Source organism: Oryzias latipes, chromosome 4, assembly GCF_053564925.1.
Source record: "Oryzias latipes strain Hd-rR chromosome 4, Olatipes_Hd-rR_3.1".
Taxonomy (NCBI): Eukaryota; Metazoa; Chordata; class Actinopteri; order Beloniformes; family Adrianichthyidae; genus Oryzias; species Oryzias latipes.
In genome coordinates this window covers 30567892-30591362 of record NC_136240.1, presented here as the reverse complement: position 1 = coordinate 30591362, position 23471 = coordinate 30567892, and the positions used below count along the sequence as shown (strand labels likewise).

Here is a 23471-nt window from a genome sequence, read left to right as displayed (position 1 = left end):
TACAGTTACAGTTACAGTTTTGTATTGAATTAGAACTTACTTTGACCTCCATGTATTTGAGAAGAGAATAATGGAATGAAGCCTTCTGAACAGAGTGGTGACAGAGATGCTAAATGCTATATGATCCATTCATATTTGAGGTTTAATGGAAATTTTAACCTTCTAAAAACTTACCCTAATTCAGCTTTTACTTTTGCGTCAAGGGGTTAAATATTTAACGAGCAGCCAATAACCAATGCTCCCAAAACCCTTTCTTGTATGCAGAGACCAGTACGAGAATGTTACCTACAGAAATCCACAAATCTATATTGGTCCACGAAACTGTTAGTCATGAATGATCTACCTGTGCTCCTGAGGGGCCCCCAGGCCTGACAGCTCCTGTTGCTCATTGTTATGATGACGAAAAACGAGATGTCAGTTAGGGAGATCTGAACCGAAGCACTGTTTGTAAACAGCGCAGCACCATGATCCTAAATGACTAATCAATCAATGAAAAGGGTTCGGCGCACATTTGGAAGGGTTTTTCTGGAAAGAGGACGGGGGATTTCCGGTGCACGTACCACCTGACTCACTGTGGGTGTGACGTTATGAAACCTACCTGCGCGTCTAACCGTCCACGCCACGCCCCCCTTACCCCACCTGAGAGCTCAGGAAAACCAAAGAGAAACTCCTGCAAGTCACAGAGAGCAGACAAACGAAAGAGACTCAGCTGAAAACCTTTGGAGATTTTAGTTGAAACTACACTTTTTAAGCGGAGAGGAAACGTTTTACGGAGTGAGCGAGACGGAGAGGAGGACTTCAACTTCAGGTGAGTCAGTGAACGCTGACCTTTCATGCTCACGCTCACCTGTGTCTCACTGTCGGTGCGGATTCTTTCTCCACACCTGCTGACAGTTGGAGACACGTCTGGGCTAATTTCCCCCAGTATCTATGGAATTCTGTATTGAAGATAAACGACAGTTGTTGTATTTGATGCTGTGAAATGCGGGTCTGTTTTGATGCGTGGCAGTTCATGCGCAGCTGCTGTTTGGGGACGGTGACTGACAGACAGCTGCAGCGCACTCCTCTTCTTCCTCACTCTACTGGTTCTTCTGCACGCGCAGGTTTCAGCCTGCCTGACGCACAGTTTCGGGCACATTCCCAAAAACTGCTGCTTCTGTTGGAGTCAAAGGGGAAGCTGGCTCCACTCAGCCTCTCACGCACTAACGTTTGTTTGTGCACTGAAACACTGCACTCATCTGGCTTTGCTGTACTTTGTAAGACAAATGGTTTTAGTTAATAGCTTTTTAAGGCTAAATTAAGTGTCTGACATACCAGTAAATATTTAATAATATGAATATTAATAATAGTTTGATTACAAAACATCAACTTCAATTTAATATTTAGTTGATAAATATTGTAGAATCTTCTAACTTCTTGTTATGCAAGTCAGAATTAACCAAATGCAACACAAATTGTACGATTTAATGTTCGTTTATTTCAAATTCTTGTCAAATCAGCTTAGCTAATTGTTGTTGACATACTTTTGTCCAAACTGTACTTTTTCCTGCTGCTGATAATCTATTCAAAAGGTAAATTTCTTGACTGGAGGGCCACAAGGGGTTCTAACATTGGACAGAAGGGCCAGATAAGAAGCAGTTGTGTGGAATTGGTAACCAAACTCATAAGAGAAAGGAAAACAACATAGAATAGACAAAACCTGCTTTCATTTTGACTGGAAATGTATATTTTAAAACGGAATAATTTTAGTTTTTATTTCAAAACTGTGGCTTTTGTTCTCATTTTAGGGCCTCCTCCACCAATGGGTTGATGTCCATCAGGGGAAAATGCAAATTTTAGAGGCAAACTGCCTTCGTGTAGTTGGAAAAACGCCCGTCTGACTCAGAAAAAACACGTGAACATCAGAATAACAGCAAATCCTCCAACACCACCAATAACTGTGCACATATAGGCAAGGGTCAATTTAGTGCACCATTACTGTGAAGACACCAGAATTACAGTGGAAAATGAAATACAATTTAGAAGTAACAAAAGACAGTAATTTCTTCCAGTTTGGTGGGCCAAATTAAATAGTTTAGCCCATGACCCCCGGGCTGTAGTTTGCCCACCCCTGGTTTAAACAGTAAATGTCTCTATTTTCCCTCCTGGATGTTTTGGTTCTTTGGGTTGTTGCATAGTATGTTTGTATTGTAATGCTGTAGCTGTTCAGGCAGTTGACTATTCTTTGGATTACATAATATCTTACTGATGCAATAAGTTGTCTGCTCAGAATTTTTGCCAAACCCTGACTCTTCCTTCATAGGGCGTGAAGCCTTTGCACAAAACTGCTCTTTTTAGCTTTTATTAAAGCCAAGAGGACAGACGCTGACTCTGTTTCAAAGTCTTTGGTCATGTTTTTTTGTTTTTTTTGGTGAACATTTTCCAGTAGATTCAGCTCAGAAGATGTTAAATTCCCCTGGTAAACAAGTCTAATGGAGAAATTTTACCCAAAAAAAAACAACTCAGCACTAACATATTAAATATAAAAAGTTTTCCTGACAGTCCAATTAGTTTTTTTAAAAACTTGCTTAAACAAAAGTTTATCATTAATGTAGCCTACATTTGATCAGTAGTAGGTGTTTTTTCCTAACCACTATAAAGGCTATAATGCTACATTGAGATCATAAATGAACTTTAACCCTCATATAGGCAGTGTGTATTGACACCCCAAAGCAGTAAAAATGATTTTTTTTTTACACAAAAAAAATATTTTAAAGGGGTGTAATCACAAGAGAGTCAGATTGTTTACAATTTACTTGTTTAATAGTATGATTATCTAATTATTGGGCAAAATGTACCCAGGCTACCCTTTAATGAATATTGATATTTATGTTTAGTTAAAAAAAAAAAAAACATGCTTTCAATTATTGATTTACATCATTTGGAAAAAGAAACATTTTTTTTAATGTTGGTGTTTGATTCAATTCTGCCTCAGACAGATTGATCTGATTTGATCCTTGGAACAGAAATTGTTTTATGGATTCATCGATTAATTGTTGAACCCCAAAGGTTTGCATACAAAAACAACATTTTTTGTTAAAGGTTACAGTATTTTTTGCCCTTTGATATTTCAAGAATGGGATAGTATTTACGGGCTATGTATATTTAATTGAAAAACCTAACAAAATTAATAAAGAATTTAAAACCATTTTTTTTAAGTAATTGAGAAGGATTAATTTTTGCGAATCATTTTTTTCACTGCTAAGGTAGTTTTTTGCACAGGCAATTTTTGCAGAAGAAAAGTTGTATAATAGTTGTCTGTCGTGAACTCGTATCAAATATTTTTTAAGCTGTTAGAGTATTTTTTTATTTAAAATTTCAAAACAAATTTGCACAAATAAAACAGGTGCAAATTGTTACATATCATTTTTGTGAGTAATAGACATGGGTTGTTCTTTATAGTGTACGGTAAAGACTGAAACATAAAAAGTGACAATGGAATCAGGGGTTTGGACATCCAGGGAGCTGGAATCAAACCACAAACCTTTTGATAGACAAATGTATAGTATCTGGTTAGTTATGTCTCATCATGTCGTCACAGTTGCAACTGCATTGCAGCTTGGTTTGGTTGAGGCATGTCTGTGTCACCAGTTGTTCATCAAAACTTATTTTTAAAACCTTTTAAGGAGCTGCTTTTTAATTATATTTCTTAAGCAATACAGCAAACTTTTTTTTGTCATTTGCTCCCAGATAAAGTTAGTCAGCCAAATAATTGTTTTCTTGAAGGATTGATGCCATAATGACCCGTAAAATAAGAACACATCAGATCAGAGTAGAAATGTCCAGTTTATCGCATATTTACTAATAAACAGGAAGAATCTATGTAAATGATCAAAATCTATCTAGTGTTTTGTGACCCAGTGTGCCCTCAGGATTTCCCCGTGTTTACCTGCTTCCGCACACCTGATTTGAATAAACAGCCACGCCTCTGCAGAGCACGATGAAGAGCTGGGTCAGATGAGCGAATGCACTTGTGTGTTGGTAGCTGTATAGTGGCTTGTTTGAACTGCTTGCATGCTTCAAGTGTGTCCTCTCAGGGTGGAAGCTAAAGCCCAGGCCTCTGGAGAACAGCCGATCTGACCGCCTTTGTAAACCTGATTGTTTGTAGTGCAAAAGCCTCATATTTACTCAGTGAGGCCTGGCTGCTCCTCGTTATCCACTAACCACAGCTCAGCGCTCTGCTTAATCATAGACTTTTTGTTGGAGCTCACAGAAAGAGTAACTATTAAATTAGGTTTCTGTGTTCGTGGTGAGGCATTGTTCTTCAAGACTTTGCTGTAAACACACTGCTCTTTAAATTCCACGTGAAACACTCAGCCTTAGAGCTTAATATGGAAGGAATGTGCTGTGGTTTTCACTGCTGGACGGACAAGAACCTGAAGCTCACCGGGGACAAACCTTCATTAATGCTGGTTCTAGTAAAACTCTGTCAGTCATCGATTTTTATGTTAAAGGCCCACTCCAATGAAAATGGTGTTTTTTTCTCTCGATAGATGGGATATATACATAATATTAGGCTTAAACGTGCATTTCTGAGTATTTCTCAATTCAAATTGTTGTTAATCAGGAGCAGATGAGAAAATGTGTTCTCAAAAAGACTGTCGTGGTGACCTAGAAGCTACTAAGGCAGACTACAAGCATCCTGCTCCACTCCATTCTGATGCGTCCACTTGCAGACAAATAGATCCATGAATTTCTTTTTTTTTTTTTTTTTTTTTAACTTGTCCTGTCCAACAGCTAGGCAGGCAGATGAGAGCTGTGGGCCTCTTGTGTTGGACATATTTTACTTTAACAAGAGGGGTTATTAATCTTCAGACAAACCAAAGGCATGACTGAATAAACCCCTTTTGTAATTGAGGCCAAACTTTATTCATTTCAACCATGATTGAAAATCTTTGGTGTTGGACCGGACGGAAAAGGAAAGAAGGGAAGAAGAGGGAGGGATGTCAGAGGGGGGGGGGGGGGGGGGGTGATAGTGAGAGGGGGGGGGGGGGGGGTAAGACCATGAAGCAGCATAGAGCAGACAGGTTTACTGGTTGTTTATCATTACGGTACGGTTCAAATGTAGTACAAAAAGGGCGGGGCCTGTCCACACACACTCAAATATTATCAACACACCTGCTAGCTGCAAAAAATGTCCACATGTCGACATGTACACAAAACAGATAGTGTTCACGAACGCATACCTATGCCTTTAAACCAATTAGTGTGAAATCTTTCATTCATTCAATCATGCAAACTATTAGTGCAAAGGTGAGCTAACACCTGTGCTCAGGTGAGTGTTTATGTTCTTCTAAAATGGATGGTGGAATGTGAAAAGAAGGAGGAGGAGCGCCCAGCCACCCCCACACCCAGACCCCCGCCGCAGCAGCAGCGGCAGCCGGAATCCCCCCAACGCCTGAATTTCTTTTTTTCCTCATCTTACCTGTGAAATGTTATGCCTTCCTCCTTCATGGACTCATTTCTCCGATTTTGGCAGTTGAAACCCGCACAATGAGCTGGCATTTTGCAAATAATAGGTTCAGATGCATGCACTGCAGGAGTGACTTGACCTCACCAAGATGGCGGTGCTCTCCTCCCATGAGGAATCGCGTGATGCCTCCTATAGCGATAAAACTCATTGTTGTGAGGGGCAGTAGGGTAGCGGGAGAACATTGTAAATGTATGGATGATGGGAACGGGATGGACTTACTCAACGCTACCAGTCCCGCCCTCAACTCAGAGGTGAATTTCTAATGATCTCCTTGTGCTCTGCAGAAACTATGTCCTAGAAAATGACAAGGGTTTATTGGTTTTCTGACTAAAAACAACATAATCATAATTAAAAGGCCACGTTACAATAGATCTAAACAGCAAAGAGGTGGGACTTTAAGCACTTCTCATGTCAGCCATATGACCTCTGTTTTGTTTCCTATGGATTAATAATTCACTGCAGGTGATGTGGACGCCCCGAAGGCCTCTGTGACAAAGCTCCTTGATGTTACTATCAGCACTATACCTGAGAGTCACATAATACCTTAATGGTGCATCTTGCATGTTCGAAACACCTCTAACTTCTACGTTAATAAGTCACCTGCTATGATTTCTGGGGCTTTTCCAAAACTCTAAACGATCCATGAAAAGGACTACAGCCCTCCAGCTTCTGGGCGTGCCTAAATGTTAGCCATGAAATTGAGATACCATCAAAGCTCTCTGTTGCCACAGTGGCGTTTCCTGATTCTCAGACACAGCAGAACCAGTGGACGAACCCAGGAAACCTAACTCCGGGCAGAAGGATCTATAGTGGAGCAAACAACCCATCAATTATTAACAGCCCAGCGCTCTCATTCTTGCATCGTAACCATAGCACCCGGAGGATTTAAACTCAGTCGAGGCCTGGGACGAGCTACTTTGTGGGAAAGTTAGTCAAGAAGAACACAGTTAGAGCTTGAGCCGGGGGGACGCGTCTTATTTTGTGAAATAATTGCCGGAAAGTACAACTGAAGGCAGAGGAAGGCATTTGTTATTTTCTAGATGGAAGAAATGACAGTTGGTCCTTTTTTCCTACTTAATTTAGGATATATTTTAGCTTCCTCCTGCTGAGGAGTTGACTGTTGTTGTCTTTGAGGAACCTGTAGATGGAAATCTGTTGAGAATTCTTTTCCAACAGACAGAGGGACCATATTTTTTGTAAAGTCATGAATCTGAAACAGCGAATGAAACTGCTGAAACACTTTGGCTCTGTCCCCCCGGAGCAGTCGCCCCTGCCGCCGCTGCTGGTGGTGCCTGTAAGTAAAAGAAGTATACAGCTACAACATATTCATACTTTATTGCATCAAACATGTACTTTTATAGTTTTTATTTTATTTTCATTTTTTTGGTGTTTTAGAAAAAACAAAAGTTAGTTTTGATTAAGTTGAACTGGTTGAAAGCTTCTAAAGTAAGGATCTCAACCTTTCCAGTGTTTTTTGTTTTCAAATTAGGCTAAAAGCTGCTTTTTTTTTGTATCACAATGTATGAATCCCAAAAATGTGTAAATTGACATCCGTAATCATGAATCACCTTGAGAAGTAGAGGTAGATGTTGAGTGTCAAAGGCTGTGTCCATCAGAATATCTGTAATTTTACTGTCTTTATTTCTGATTTATCCCTTTTCTGCTGCATTTAACTGAATGTCACTCTTGCAAATGGCTCAAAAGCTAAAAATGTGTTTAACATAAATGCAATATTAGCGATGATTCTCCTGGAAACACTCTGGCTTGAGAAGTTAATTCTTAGAAAGATAAGAGGATGGTCCTTTTGAAAACCGCAGTTTATGGAAAATACAAAAAAGTGAAAGATTTGATTGCATTTTAACTCGGAAAGTGACTCCCCTTTTTTCTATCGTTTTAATATTGCCTGTGTCTCTCTGTTGGGCTTCTCTGATTTTATAGTTTACATTGTTTCGCAAAGAAGTTTCATCCCACACCTGATACTCATTTTTGCCAAACATTTATAAAAGAAAGCTGATTTAAAAATCAAATGCGAAGTTTTTTTATTCCCTAAATTAATTAAGAAAATGGCTGAAGTTGGGCTGCAGATGGTTTTAAATGTTTGTTTACAAAGACCGCCTTGTCCTCTGGTATCAGTTTATTAGGAGGTCAAAGGCCGTGCAGCTCCACCCCTGAAACTCTTCCTGAACGGCCACTAGAGAGTGAATGCCTGAGGGGAAAACCTGGAGGGGGTGGAGCGCTCTCCAGGTGAGGACTGTACTCCATGTTTCTCAGTTTTCTCTGCTGAGAAAAGACACCATATCTGGTCATGTTACAAATTATTTCAACAGGAGGATCAAATATCTGGTGTACTGAGGCCTTCTTGTAGTCAGAGAAAATCCGAATTAGAGTTGATTATTGTGTATGTGGAAGGGAGGTTGTTGTTGCGTGGACTGTATGGAATATAAAGAGCGGGCTGTTTGTTGAGCGCTTAAGGCTATAGGTGTTGTGTTGGAAAGGCCCCTGGAGAAAATGGAAGTGCGGTTTAAAGACCAAGCGGTAAGTGCAACTGATGCAAGGATTGATCAAAGCAGTTGCAGCGTTCTGCTGTGTCTTCTAGCAGAGATTATAAACTGTCTGATGACAAAACCGCATCGTTCGGAAAGGTTTTTGTCATTCTGAGGTAAATTCTCATTTGTCGTGAAATCCATTCTGGCTTTTTCAACAGTGCTTGATCGCTTTGTCAACCATCTTTTTGTTTTGTCAAAATCTTAACCCCTTGAGACCAAAATTACCTTAATTTAGTATTTACATGTAAGCAAAAACATAAATTAAGTTTTTTTTACATAGCTGGCAATAAATCCAGGTGTCAAGGGGGTAATGTTCATTGTAACATCATGTTTTAGATGGTTGTTTTCCTTCTAATGCAGATCTCTTGGGCAAAGTGCTGTAATGTCTCAAAACAGCGTTATTCCTTTTCATCTTCCTCGGCATAAGGTTTGGTGTTTTCTGGGTCAAACTCGCCTCGCTTTGAGAGGGCGGGATGAGGCGTTCGAGGATTTCCTGTGAACAGGCTGCTCTTCGTTTTCTGACTGGAAGACCTTTCTCTGGCTGTCAGTCTCCTCGTTTCTCCAACAGTGGCATTAAACGGCATCAGCACCACACCAAAATACCAGATCAATGCATGATCAGGACATGCAATCCCCCCTTTTCGCTAGGCAACTTTTTTCTTATCCATTTTATCATTAACTTAGCCGACCGAGTGGCCTGTTGTTCAAAGGTCCTCCACTCCACACCTCAGCAGGTTTAAGACCGTTGTGTTGGTCGCATTTGTTTTCTGCCTGTAAAGCCTTTTATTCGAGAAAGTTTTTGAGACCATAAATACATGAAAAATTGATTCGGTGAACAGAATCAAGTAATTGTTGTTGGTTTACAAGTTGTTGGTTTTATTTTTTTTGTCCCAGAGTTACATTACTTGAGCTATTAAAATAGGCAGAAGCAGCTCACATTGGCTACTCCAAACTCCAGGTTGCTTTTGAATATTACAACTATGTCTCTGTGACCTGGGTATCAGCTTTACTTGTTTCTTGTATGAAACCACAAGCATCTGTGTGTTCACTACTACAAAATATTGCAGTAAAACGAGCTTGAATGTAAGAAATGCAAATCCTAGGTGGATACTGTGGACCCAGCATGTTTAGTTTCATTTGTAAAGATGTAGTTTTATGTCCCAACAGTAAAATAATCTGACCAATATAAAGCTATGATCAGATTAGTAGAAATGAGTTCCAAAATTTTTTGACAAGTGGAAATGACTGTTTGTTTCCATAAATGGGTTTCCTGTTTGTAAAGTTATGTGTCACCCACACCTCAGATACTAGTTACACATACCAGTTAAGCCTTCCTCCATACCGGTCAGGTGAGGTAGAAACAGGTGTGAGCATGCTCAGACCAGGTTGACTTAAACAAACACTCACTGTTCGCCTCAGAATCAACTTTCATTCGAGTAAGGATCTGCGTTCGACAGCAGAACTGACACATTAGGTTGAAAAATTGTGTAATATTTGTTGTACCTAATAAGATGACTTTTGTGTTTCTTTCTAGAGACCCGGGATGGAAGAAATAACAATATGGGACCAGCAGACAATAACTCTGAACAAAGTAAGTGAATTTTCTGATCAGACTTTAATGAGGGATATGGCTAAAATAAGTGTTTAGATTACTTTTCATTCAATTCAATTCAGTTTTTGCCTAGTGTTTCCAACGGCAGCATTTGGGTAGTATACAGTGGCTATGCGGAAGGCGCCCTGGCTCAGGCAGTTTCCGTATCGTCTCTCAGGGCTTTGTGTGGCTCTTTCAGTGCTTCTGCTGCAGGTGCTTGGGTTTCGCAGCACAGACCCAAGCAGGAATTCAGAAGCGCCACACCCTGTTGTTGCACCGCGGCACCCTCCTGTCTTTGGAATGTGCTCTGTCTCCCTCTATCTCCCTCTGGCATCACCTGCTCACTCTTCTGCATTGTTCTTCTCCTCTGCTTCCTTTTTTGTCTCATTCATCTTTTTGGTTTTTTTTTTTTCAATCACAGGACCCCAAACTGGGTTTTGGTTTTGCCATATCAGGAGGGAGAGACAAACCTAACCCAGAAAATGGAGAAACTGCTGTGGTGGTGTCTGATGTTCTGCCAAATGGACCAGCCATGGGACGACTGTTGTGAGTTTACCATTCTTGGCCATTAGATAACCACTTCTATCGCTATAGACCCTAAGTAGCTCATGCTCACAGATTCACATTTTTATGAGAGTTTCCTTGATTTTTATAGTCATAAGGATCAAATTACCATGGTCAATGGCATACCTATGGACAACGTCCACTCAAACTTTACCATTCAAACTCTCAAAACATGCGGAAAGACGGCAAACATAGTAAGTATGGAAAAATGAATAACAAATTAAAGGAAAGAGGGAAACCATCAATCTACGCCAATTTATTTATTTATTTATTTTTGCAGACTGTGAAACGTTCTCGAAAAATACAAATCCCAGCAACCACAAAACCAAAGCGGGCAGTGTCCCAGTCCAACCTGCTGGATCAAGACTACCCCAGACGAACCCGCCGCTTCTCCGACAGCAGTGATCCCCGGGATGCAGATCGCTACCGTTCCAAACCCCGCAGCACGACACCTGACCGCAATGGCTATGGAAACAACTCGCCAACTCTGGTGTCCTCTAGCTACAAGAGGCTTCCAAAAAGCACTGCTTCAGACAAACCTATCAAAACCACTTTGATCAAAAAGAAAACCACAGATGGTAAAGAATAGCTTTAGTGTAACATTTATGTTCAAACTTGAACATCTCCTAATTTGTGTTTCTAACATGTTTTGTTTTCTTTCATTTATTCGAATTCTTTTTGCAGAATATGGACTCAAGTTGGGCAGCCAGATTTTTATAAAGCACATGACTGAAACTGGCCTAGCTGCAAGAGAAGGTTCCCTGCAGGAGGGAGACCTCATTCTCAAGGTGAAGAACTGCTACAGTAACGGTTGTGGACTTTTTTTTCCTATCGATGCTGCATTAAAAAGTCCTAATCCATCTGTCTTGATCTCTTAATGTGCAGATCAACGGCATGACAACAGAGAATCTATCTTTGCTGGAGACCAAGCACCTGGTGGAGAAGAGCAGGGGAAAGCTGACCATGATGGTCCTCAGAGATGACCGCAAGTTCCTGGTCAGCATCCCAGAAATAGACGACAGCCCCCACAACACGGGGGACGAGCGCCGCAGATATAGTAGCTCTGAACTGGAAGGTCAATACAATTTTCTTGGGTTTCATTTGAGAACCAAGAGTCTTAAAGCATCAGATAAAGAACTTACAGTATTTCATCCTGTCTTTGCAGAAATTTCAGACCTTGATGAAGACTTGATTCCTCGCAGAACAGCCCGTCAAACTGCTAAAGAGAAGCGGACACGCAGGTACAGACTTCCACCGTACTTTAAACAAGCCACGTCCAGTAGACGGCAAACTTTATTGACAAAAAACGTTATTTCTAATCCAGAACCAGAGCTGAGCCAATTCCTGTGGTGAAGTCTCGTGACTCCTCCCCGATGCGCTCCACCTTGGGACGGCCTGCAAAAAACTACGCCCCTCGCAGACGTCAGTCCTGCTGCAACCACTTTCTCTTCAAAATAAAAGACATCATCACTAACTGATGATGCTTTAATAGTACAGAGATATACATGAAAACTCTCTAAGCAGAAGAGTTTGTTTGTTTCTGACAGCAGTTATTGACAGAACCCTTCTAATGTTTCAAACCCCTCATTGTTTCTTCAGCTCCTTCTGACTCAGAGTCCGACCGCAGCGCCTCCCCTCTTCCCGTCAAAAGAGAGAGTCCTGAAATGAGGGATTCCAGCAAATATAAGTAAGTTCACCTTCATTCTTTGAACTGAGAACTTGTGTGTGAAGTGTATTTATTCCTTCTTGACCTGCAAGATAACCCCTGTATGGATAAAAGTCAGCTTCACGATTATTGAAGGTGATTTGACTAAAAGCATCTGTATTTAGCATTTTTTATGTATAATAAAAACAATATAAGTTGCAAAAATCATTTAACATAATAATTGATCATCTTCCTTTTTTTGCAGATGCTGTAGGGCGTTTTATTTTAAATAACAGTTTTATTCATCCTCATGCTCTTGCAAAAGTCTTTACAATCTGAGTTGATCATCTCTTATATTATCCTCGTCTACCATGCGAAGGAGCTTTGTGGAGGACCGTGGGACCTAAACTGTTGAACTATTGTTTTTGTTTTTTACAGACCTCTGTCGGGAATGTCCACCCTCCCCAACCCGCGGTCCTCCCCTATACATCAAAACTGGTCCTTGCCTAGCTCCTCCAACACCTCCACATTGCCCCGCAGACCTGTGTCGGATTCTGACTCGGATGGCAGTGGCACCCCCCCTCCACGCAGACAGACCCCCCATGTTGACAGCAGATACAAGTACTGATATTTCTATTGAATATGTATAGGATTCAGCCAGTGTTTCAGCTCAGATTGTTCCTGACTAGATGCTTTTTCCTCCCGTCTGCAGAGTCCTTCCTGATCTTCATGGCGCCCTGAAATCCTCTCCCATCCCTGTTCGCCAGGAGCCACTGAGGAGAGTTAGCTCTCCCCTGAGGATTCCACGACCAGGTTGGAAAAGCAAACATGCGTCATTACATTTCCTCGTAATTGTGCACGCCCAGTTCCTTCTAAAACATTTCCTCACCAATATTTACCTAATAAATGTGAATGCCTGATATGCAGGTGTACACAAAGAAAGATGAGGCCAGGGTGTAACAGGAAAGTTCTTCTTAAAGAAAGCCTTTCCCAAGAGCCATGGCATTCGTTTGCAACGATATGCTGATGACACACAGCTTTACATCGCTGTGTCTCCTGCTGACAGAGATGATCGTACATGTTATGGACTTTCAGAACAAGACATCGAGACTTATCGAGATTAGAGAGAAACCTTTAAAACTATACAATTATGAAATTTCTTCTTTCAGTGTTGAGTGTTCTGTTTGTCTCTGAGCTGAAAGTTTATTCCACATATTACAAATGAACAAAAACAGGATTCTGTCATGTTAAAACATTTTCAGAGTCCACCAATTTCTCTATTTTCCAGCACAGAGGTGCTAATATATGCTTTTATTTCTAGCAGAACAGATTATGGTAATGCCTTGCTCTCCGGTCTTCCGGTAAAGAGCGAATGAAACCTTCAGTTACTTCAGAACTCAGTTCTGAAGAAGACCGGAGGGTGGGAAGAGTGGGAAGAGCTTTCACTGATTTTAAAAGTGCTGCTTTGGTTGCCTGTAAAATTGGCATTGTGTGTTTTATTATACTTTTTTAATTAATGTGAAGGTCTTTGCTTTGTCGTTGGTTTTTATTTACTTGAAAGATTTTTTTTATCCTGTTAAGCACTTGATTCGATTTGATTAACAAGTTGATGCATCTCTGCATTGCTTCAGAAAACCAAACAAATATGGATGATAAAACGTTAACTGCAAATTAGTAAAATATTAAAAAATACTTAAAATACTAGTGACTGAAGTTTTGCCATATGCTTTAATATTGGTTATCCTCTATTTTTCCCCAGAGTCTGATTCTGAGTCCGATAGCACCTCACCGCCTCTGCAGAGGCATAGCACCTCCCACAGTCAGGAATCCCTCAGCAAATACAGGTACAGATGAAGGTCCTCCAAACCTCACCCCTTAACCGAAACTCAACAAGAGCTCGTCGAACGGAAACTGAACAAACGACAATCCTTTCTCAATGTTTACCATACCTAATCAAAAGTCATTTGTTAAAAAGAAATTCTTGATACATTTTTTTTGTCTCTTTATTTTTGTTTGTTTCTAATTTTTATGGATTTGATCAGGTTTTATAGATTTTTTTTTTAAATTTTTGTTGTTGTGGGTATTTTTGATTTGTATATTCTGTTTGTTGACGATTTGTTAACCCTGAAATAAAGGTGGTTTTTCATTGTTAACCAATGAAATAAAAGAGGCTTTTCACTGAAAGTGTTCTCCTGTATGTGGCTTAGTGGTGACTCAATGAGAAGATGTTGATGGAGTAAGACTGGTCGGTCATCTGTTGACCACTTTGTCTATGCACTAAAAAAAAAAAAAAAAGTTTATAATTTTATATCGAACCTGACCAGGCAGCTTAAAAACTGCACAATCTATAAAGGTTCATATCGTTTGGTCACAAAGCAGTTAAACTTCACAAAGAGCACTTCCCCAGTTCCCTCACAGACACTCAGGTGAATATTCAACATTTCAGTCTCAGTTTCCTATAATCATTTTAGCCACTTGCCCCCCCTTTCGCCAAACGTAACTGAGATTTGTTCCTCCTCCCTCACTCCCGCCTCCCTTTCATCTTTTCCAGAGCTCTGCCTGAAGTTTCACTGCAGTCTCAGGTGGAGCCGCCGCAAAGGAGCACTCCCGACACTGTACCGCAAGCAGGTGTGTGTCCATAAGGAGTCTTTCCTGCACCCCTGAGTTTGGAGTTGTGAAATGACATGTCATACTTTTTCTATATGAATCATTCTATTGTTTACATTTTATGAAGAACTTTTGCCCAAAGCAATCCAACCGTTATTTACATTGTAGTCATGCTTGGTTCATTTCATTCCACAGCTTCCTCTGACTCTGATTCAGAGCCTGACTATGCACCTGTTCCACGAGTTGAAACCACAAGAAGCAGACAGAGAGCCAGCGGCAGACGCAGGTGAGAAGAGACCTGCAGCCTAATGCCCTCAATTCTGCAGCATCTGAACTGCCAGTAACAGTTTTGATATAGGATGAACTAGGCAGAACCCAAACTTACCCACTCCCTCCAAAGACTCAAGCCAGTGATCCTGTCTCACTGGTTTCAGTCAAACCACACATTTACTTTTACAAGTTTAGATCAGGATCAGTCAAAGTTTAAGTAGGAATTTTTAAAAATACTGTGAAAGTTGGGTGAGTGTATCAAATGGTTCTACTGAGTCATCAGTTTTGGTGATGAAAATGGGGAAGTGTCTGCAGCTGGTTTATCTGTAACACAAAGGTCATGTCTTTGTGAGCCACATGACTTCCTGCTAAAATTGCATCACTTTAAGTGCTTACAGTCAAAACAATGTTTGACATTTGACATGGTCACGCTGGGTTTGGCCGTTCATTCCCAATTGACGACATACCTGCTTGCATTTGAAAGAAATAACTTTTTATAAGAAACAAACAATTTGTTTTTGTCAGAGCTTCTGCAAGGAAGCCTACAGTGAAGGAGGATGCTCCACGTCGTTTCCCATCCCCTGCAAGACCAACTCATGATGGTCGGTCCATTCTTCTGTTTTGTATTTATTTCCATCATTCTTCTCTGGGGTTGTACTTTGACATTATTCACTGCTAAGGTCTAAATGAAGATCTTTTTATTGCCTTTAGAGTCTTCAGATTCAGATCCCCTTTCACACCTCAGGCGGTCTGGCAGCTCTGAGCGGGAGGAGAGTCACCGCAGGTACTGTCAAGTAATGATGGCAGCATTCATCTAAATAAATCTATAAACCTGCATAGGAGGCTAAATCGGATGTTTCTGCTTTTGGAAGAGGACTGTGTAATAAACAAGATTAGGCTTATTCTAGTATAATTAATTATTAACACCAGCTCCTACAAAGTTTAGATCTAGGGATTTTTTTAAATTAAATTAGGAACCAAGTTCACGACTTTAAATTACTTTTTAGTAATTAGTACCTTTGTTTATAAAAAGATTCTGAGTTCAACACTTTTTATGGAAAATATCACCTTCAACATTTTCTGAACTCCTAGCAGTTTCTTCTAAAATTGAACAAATAACATTATTTTTTTAAAGCCAACTAACTTCAAGCATTTAATAGACTTATTCATTGATGAAAATGACACTTATATGCAGACTTGTGTCTTAGTCAGATTACCATTCAGAAATGTTTTCTCTAAACTTGGAAAAACAAATATTTTTGCAATATTTGTAAATTAATTTAGATTGTTCCCTTATGTGTAACATTATTGTCATTGAAAGAATATTCTGGTAACTTTTAATCCAATGCAAATAACTATTATCCTTGTGATTCAAAAGTAGATGAATAAATAAAAAATCCCTTTTGTAAAACAAATGGAATATGTACTTTATTGACGTTTTTTTTGCCAACAGTCAGTGTAAATGTTCATTGTGTTCATTCTCTCTCACAATTCACCAAAAAACAAAAAACTCACCTTCCAACTTGCCTATTTCCCCCCAATAACTTCCTATTCCTGGCTTATTGTATATGTATATTTTATTGTGCATTCTATTGCTTTTATTTAAAAAAAAATTTTCACTTTTATGTACGGCAACCTTGGGTAACTTGAAAGGCGCCTAACAAATAAAATGTATTATTACTGTTATTATTAAATTTATTATTACTGTTATTATAGGTGTGATGATAAAGTATTGTGTACATCTGGGCCTATAATATACAATTTATATAAAAATGACTACACAACTTTATAGTAACTGATGTAATGCTGTGCTTTATCCTTAAAGAAAAGTAATAATTTAGACTTAAAACAAACTACAATGAATTATGATTTATAAATATATTAATTCTAAGTTGATGTGACAAAACAATTTCAGTACTGAAATGCCTGATGTACTTTTTTCTGGACAGTACCAAACTTGCTTCTGACGGAAAGCCTTCCCTCCGGTCTGGGATTTCTGTGAAGAACAACTTACCACTTCAGTGTAAGGCAACGTTTGTGCTCTTTTTTTATTTATTTTTTTGGCTTCATTTGTAAAAAATTAAAAAAAGCAGCTTAAACATTTGTTAAACTCTAACAAATGTTGATTTCTCTTCCAGCCAAACCTGAAGAGGAGCCTCTTTATTTCTTACCTCCAGATTCTTATCCGTCATCAAATCCAGAGTAAGTTTTATATTGACAGAAAAACTTCTATTGCATTGTCTGTGCTCTCTCTGTTTCACGCACTTCCATCTTCTCTGATTGCCTAAGGTACAGTTCAGATGTGCAGACGCTGAGGTTTGCAAAGGAGCGAAGTTTGGGGCTGAGACTTGTGGGAGGCAACGATGTGGGCATTTTTGTTGGTGGAGTTCAGCCAAACAGCCCAGCATATGACCAAGGAATGAAGGAAGGAGACCAAATCCTAGAAGTGAGCTCATTTAGGCTTTAAAACCAAAGACATTATTTTTCACAACCTCGACTGGATGTAAAAAGCACTAAAATTGACTCATTTCTCACTTTATTTAGGTAAACAAAGTAGATTTTAACCATTTTACACGAGAAGAAGCTGCCAACTTCCTCCTTCACATCAAGACAGGAGAGCAGGTTGAAATCTCTACACAGCGTAAGATGGACAGTAAGTCTGGATCCTGTTTATCATTTCCAGTTGGTATGCAATTTACAAAACTACACTTATGTAGATGCTCAGTTGCATTGTTGACATATAGTTTTAAAAAACTCCTCAAACAAATTTGAAAATATTTGCATATTAAAAGTACTTTTTAGAAATCTCCTAATGTGTTTTTATAGTGCAGTTATGATTACAAATAGAATAATCAAAATGTAAAACAAATAAAATAAAATAAAACAACAAGAGTTTGTCGGTTTGACCTTTCGGCCAGTCCCCTCAGGATTTGTGCCCTTCCTGACACAGCCGTGTATTTTAAGAGCATCAACAATGAGCATCTAAAGATAGGATTCAAGGATCTTAATTGTCATTTCAGCGAGATAAAACAACATGAGTGTCTTTAGTCCTGGGCTAACCACTTACGGAGCAATGAATAAGTGCTTATAAAACATGATGAATATTAAACTAAAAAGCTATTTTCAAAAAAGCTAAAAAAAATTACTATAAATATAAACACTTTGCAAAATTGTGTAGAAGTGTATGTGCTGAAAAGGGTTTTAAAAGATTACAACTGTTGGATCATTTTGAAACTAATTTCAAATGGTCACTTAAAACTGTTCTTATCGTTGAAGTTGTATTTTTCAGGCTGTTACGGATTTCTTAAAGCTCACAAATTTTTTGTATTGTAAAATACACTTATTACCTTTTTTCTTAAAATATTAAAATTTCTGCAAGTGTCAACTTTATGCGTTCTAAAATTAAGACATTATTGACTAATGATCTGGTAGGTTTAAGCCTTTTCTGAAAGCTGGTATGGCTTGACGTTACGATCGGCAGAGAAAATACTGACGAAGCAACCTAATCTTTTATCTTAGTGACATTTGTGCTAATGATAGATTTACCACAGCTTACGCCACATTATGATATGATATTTTGAATTTGAAATCATCCTAATTGAAATGCAATTAAGTCATGATGTAAAGAAGTCCATGTCCTCAAAAAAAATGTACGTCATTACCATCTTTTTCCTTTCCAATCATTTCTCCTACTTTGTTTTTATAGTTTATAAGAAGATCATGAAGTCCAACTTGGGAGACAACTTCTACATTCGTACTCACTTTGATCACGAGTCCAACCATCCCATCGGTCTGACGTTCACCAGAGGAGAAGTGTTCAGGGTTATAGATACAATGCACAAAGGGAAGTTGGGAAACTGGCTGGCTATCCGTATGGGAAATGACCTGCACGAGATGGATAAAGGAATCATTCCCAACCAAGAGAGGTATAGAAGGAGAGCTTTTTACTCTCTTTCTTTTTAACTCACATTTTTAATGATTCAGTCCATCATGACATACAGCGCAGAGAAAATAGCCAAGACTGAGCGATTGCAACGACCCAGCGCTGAGAGGCAGGCGTCGGGGCCCAGAGCAGAGTTCTGGAAGCTGCGAGGCCTCAGAGGGCAGAAAAAGAATGACAAGACCAGGCGTAGCCGTGACGACCTGCTGCAGCTCACCATTCAGGGCAATTACCCGGCCTATGAGAGAGTCCTGCTCAGGGAAGGTGAGGAACAATTTTTCTACTTCGTCAGAAAAACTTTGGCTCTCATCAGAAACTCAAAACTCACCCAACAGGTTTTGACACGCATGAAATGTTTGTTTTGTGCAGCTAATTTTAAACGTCCTGTGGTCATCCTGGGTCCTCTGAATGACATTGCAATGGAGAAGCTGACCAGAGAGATGCCCGATGATTTTGAAGCGGCAGGTAACTTACTTTTTTTTAAATACTTTCTAACATGGAGTTTTGTATTCTTAAAAAGTGGACACGATATTTTGGCCTTTGTGATTTATTTTGCCTAACTATAACTTGCATTCACCTGAGTTTTTCCCCTTTTGCAGAGATGGTTCCTCGTGGGGGAACAGATAGTAGCTCAACAGTAATTAAGCTAGATACTGTGAGGAAAATTGCTGAAAAGGTAGGCAGCAACTATCAATACCCCATTAAATAAGTAAAAAATAAGTATTGTTGTTTGACTAGCTTAGAAAAATTGGTATTTAAAAAAGTTTTTTTTTTGTTTTCTTTCAGGACAAGCATCCTCTGCTGGACATCACTCCCACTGCAGTCGAAAGGCTGAACTATATCCAGTACCATCCCATAGTGGTATTCTTAGACCCTCGTAGTCGAAAAGAAGTCAAAGCTATGAGGCAAAGGTACGACCCCTCCTCCAACAAGAGTTCCCGACGTCTGTACTCGCAAGCCCTCAAGTTAAGGAAACATGCCAGCCATCTATTCTCAGGTATTAATAATTCTTAAGATGACCAACTCTAAAATAAATTATTTTTTCCTTTACTTTTACAGTTAATGCACATTATTTCCATCCGTTTTTTTAACCCTTGTGCTATCCTATGACCCCACCCTTACTTTGACATGTTCTCCATACCATGACAAAGGTGGATAAAGGTGAAAAGGATTTCAGGAAACCATGGACCCCAGTGAAAATCAAAAATCATTGAACAAATTAGGTTCAGCGGACTGTCTAGTGGGTCTAGATGACCCAACTCCCAATGTTAAAGTGCCTAGGATAGCACCAGGGTTACGTCCGCTTAATCCTTTTTGGGGTCACGGGGTCGCTGTAGCCTATCCCAACCTCTGTTGAGCAAAGGCAAGGTACACCACTGTGTCTAGTTGTACGACTCTATGTGGCACGTTAGATCACTTTTTTTCTTCCCCTCCTCTAACATTTCCCTTTAGCTCGAGTGGACCTGGACCCCGGTTCAAGTATTTGGTACGATTCTCTGAAGGAGAAGATCCGTCACCAGCAGTCCAAACCTGTCTGGGTGTCTGAAATCACGGTATAAAAAACACACAGTAAACGCACACAACCACGACCGCTTACGGACGCCACAAAGCTAGAATGAATTTAGTTAATTTAAGATTAATCAGTTGCTTATTAAGCAGTTTATTTTGCATTCTTCGCTGAATTTAACAACCTGCTTGCCAAGCACAGCAGCCACAGGCTGCACAAAAGGCTTGTCGTTTTGCTACTAGCATGTTTGCAAAATGACAAAGAAGTCATTCATTTTTCAACATTCCAACAACTTCTCACCTTTAACTTCAAAGCAAGCTTCTTTAGTCTACATTTAAAACTATATTCCTACTATTTTCCTCTTTTTTTGCTTTTATTTGCTTTTGTCTTTCTTGATATAAGGCAGGATAAATTTGGATATTTTCTTTCACTCAAAACACGTTTCCTGTGTTTAACTGACACTAAACTGGGTGTGAATGAGTTTGCATAAATGTGTGTTGGCTCTGCCATAAGTTGGAGACTTGCCCATCTTTTCTGTATGGAAATAACATTCTAGACTTTGTAAACACTGATTAACCTAATTGTGTGTTTTCTGACAAAAACATTACAAACCTTTTTTACAAACTTTGTCAGGTATTTTAGAGGGAGCTTTCTCCTTAGAAGTAACATTTTCTTCTTCCTGTCCAGTTGGAGAGTGGAGGAGAAGCTGATCTAGACACTTTAGACCAAACCCAGACAGACTATCTCAGTGCTGCCAGTGACCTGGAGGACACTGATGGTGAGATCTACACTGATGGAGAAGTCTACACCGACAACGAGGACCTAGAGGAGGCCTTTCCTGGCCAGAATGCACCTTTGCTCTCTCGAGACTCCAGGGGCCCTGGAGCTGCCTTAGCTCGATCCTCTGAGCCGGCTTTTGGCCACCATAGCCCGGTAATGGATGACGAGCCAAGTGATGACAGGTTTACACCCAGAGAAATCCCGCCGCTGATGCTTGTGCCAGAGCCTAAGTCGCCCTATCGGGAGCAATACAGCCCACGCCACAGCGATGGGGAGGACAATCTCTCTAATCGCAGCTTTTCAGACTCAGATTTTGGTGCTCTCGATCAGCCAGCCCCAACCACTCCATCAGATGGACCCCCAGACTTTGTTGCCCCCGCGCCCTCGTCTCGATACTCAATGGATGAGCCATCGGATGAGGAAGTCCAGCAGGAGAACCCCGAACATGCCAGCCTGTCCACCATTGAAAGGAAGCTACAGCAGGTTTGTACCCTGTTCTAAGCAGTACTTTGCTTTAAAGATTAGAGACTGTTTTTCTTATGAGATCTATGTGGGACCCTCTACTTCATTAATAAACATACTTTTTAATTGTAAAAATATTTAAAATATCATAAAATAAATTTTTGATTTGTCATACTGGCTTTCACACAGAAAATGTCATTTATTTGCATAATAATGTCAATTAAAACTAAAACTTCTCAAGAAAAAAAGCCCTTTTTAAAAGAAAACCCTTTTTATAGGGAACGTTAACTTATAGAATGACAGCCTAAGTGCCAAGAAACTAATCTAAAGGCAGAAAAAATCCTTTTATTTAGGGATAAAAAAAAAAAATTTCTGCCTTGATTAAGGCCAAAAGCCCTCTATAGTCACAGTCCCACGCACACATTCACACACTGATGGCGACATCGCCGTCATACATGGCACCAACCTGAAAAAACCATCCTATGGGGGAATCAAACCTGCAATCCTCCAATCAGAGGTCGACTGCTCTATCTCTGCATACCAGCAGGAAATCACTTTGATATAGAAATCTGTGCATTACACTTATATGACCATGGATTCTCCTGTGTGTCAGTCTGTTTTTAGTTGTTATAGTCGCTGTAATTCATGTTTTGACTTTAATTTTAAAAATATAATCAAACATTTAGAAATATTAAGTTTTCCTTATTTTAATTATGTCTGTCCTGTGTTTCAGACTCGAATGGCAGAGCCACAGGCACAGGGAGAGGATAAGAAACCCTCTGCACTCATTGTGTAAGCGTTTTGGGGATTTGTGGAATAGTGGAAACCATAAAGTCCTTTGCTTATTTGACCGCCAATGAATGTCTTTCTTCTTTACAGGCTAGCTCATCAACACCAAGCGGTTCAGTTCAGACGCACACAGATCCGAGGCAGCGACAGCTCTGAGAATGAGGAGGGAGTTGAAGCGTTTGACGAGGACGAGACAGATGACATTGAATGGGGTCCTGCAACTGAACTTTAGAAAAAACTGAGGATTTTAGTGTTAAGAATTTCCCACCAACATTTATGAAAAGTGTGCTCTTTCAAGAAACTTTTTTTTTCTTTGTAGAATGTGAATGCCTGGTTGTTAAAATGATTGGAAATGTTCAGAATGACCACAGTTGAACAAGACAATCTAAGTGTTTGATTTATATATTTTCCATTTGTAGGCAAAACAGATTCTTGTAAAACCTTCATTACATACAAAGTGTGGCCTTAAAACATTTTCTATCAATTAGGATTTTTCCCATTTATTTTTAAAAATGTTTTTCTACAATAAAATGTTCGGATTAATATGTTTTATGTAGTTTTTATGCTTTTTGTTCAGTGTGAACTGTCAATCCCTTTATAACATTCATTAGTAGGAATTTAAAATTGTATGGACATTAATATGGATTGTCCTTTACCGATGCTGTACGTTAGGCTTTAAAACTGAAAAAACAGTGACAGTAGATTAAACACTAATGATCTGAGTGATCAGGGTAAGGATGATGAGAATCCACAACTTCACTCTTTCCAGGACTGTTGGACATTTTAATCTCAATTTACCAGTTTTCATTAAAATCCCACACCAACTATATGTTGAACTATTGTAAAAGTGTTCCATGTAGTCTTTTTTTTTATTATTATGATTATGCAGTTTTTAGCCAAAATCCAAAAAACCTGTGTTGATTTCTAGGACATAGTTTCTGCAGAGCAGCAGTTCATTATAGAAATTTGCCTCTGAGTTGTGTTGGGAGTAAGCCTGTGCTGATATCCCATCATCCCCTTGTTTAGACCATCTCCATTTAGCTTACAGCCCATCACAACCCCAAGCTAACTTTAGCGGCACAACAAAATGGGGAGCAGTATTGTAGCTATCCAGCCGTACAGTTCTGATCCAGATTCCAGTTCGGACAAGGAAAACAAAGACGTCCATGGATCTATTTGTCTGCAAGTGGATGCATCAGAATGGAGTGGACCAGGGAGACTTTGGCCTGCCTGTTTCAGTTCTTCATCACAACTTAAA

General features: G+C 39.6%; 1 protein-coding gene across 5 annotated transcripts; it reads left to right on the top strand.

Annotated features, from left to right (window-relative positions):
* The first annotated feature begins 549 nt into the window (after positions 1-549).
* tjp3 (tight junction protein 3) lies at positions 550-22756 on the top strand. Of its 5 annotated transcripts, none has more exons than XM_011474386.4 (30): positions 550-808; positions 9593-9649; positions 10071-10195; positions 10305-10407; positions 10494-10791; positions 10898-11001; positions 11099-11288; positions 11379-11454; positions 11538-11635; positions 11813-11900; positions 12297-12479; positions 12571-12671; positions 13618-13702; positions 14410-14486; positions 14661-14751; positions 15261-15337; positions 15447-15519; positions 16685-16758; positions 16874-16937; positions 17025-17181; positions 17280-17388; positions 18442-18661; positions 18737-18939; positions 19045-19140; positions 19275-19351; positions 19462-19672; positions 20128-20228; positions 20870-21445; positions 22158-22216; positions 22304-22756. In XM_011474386.4, exons 2-30 carry the CDS (start codon positions 9602-9604, stop codon positions 22443-22445), a joined length of 3906 nt encoding a protein of 1301 aa, XP_011472688.1. In that variant the 5' UTR covers positions 550-808; positions 9593-9601; the 3' UTR covers positions 22446-22756. The 5 variants fall into 5 exon arrangements, with proteins under 5 accessions (XP_011472688.1, XP_011472686.1, XP_020558292.2 ...); XM_011474384.4 differs by lacking the exon at positions 550-808 and adding an exon at positions 6239-6806; XM_020702633.3 differs by lacking the exon at positions 550-808 and adding an exon at positions 7677-7756.
* Positions 22757-23471: the final 715 nt, after the last annotated feature.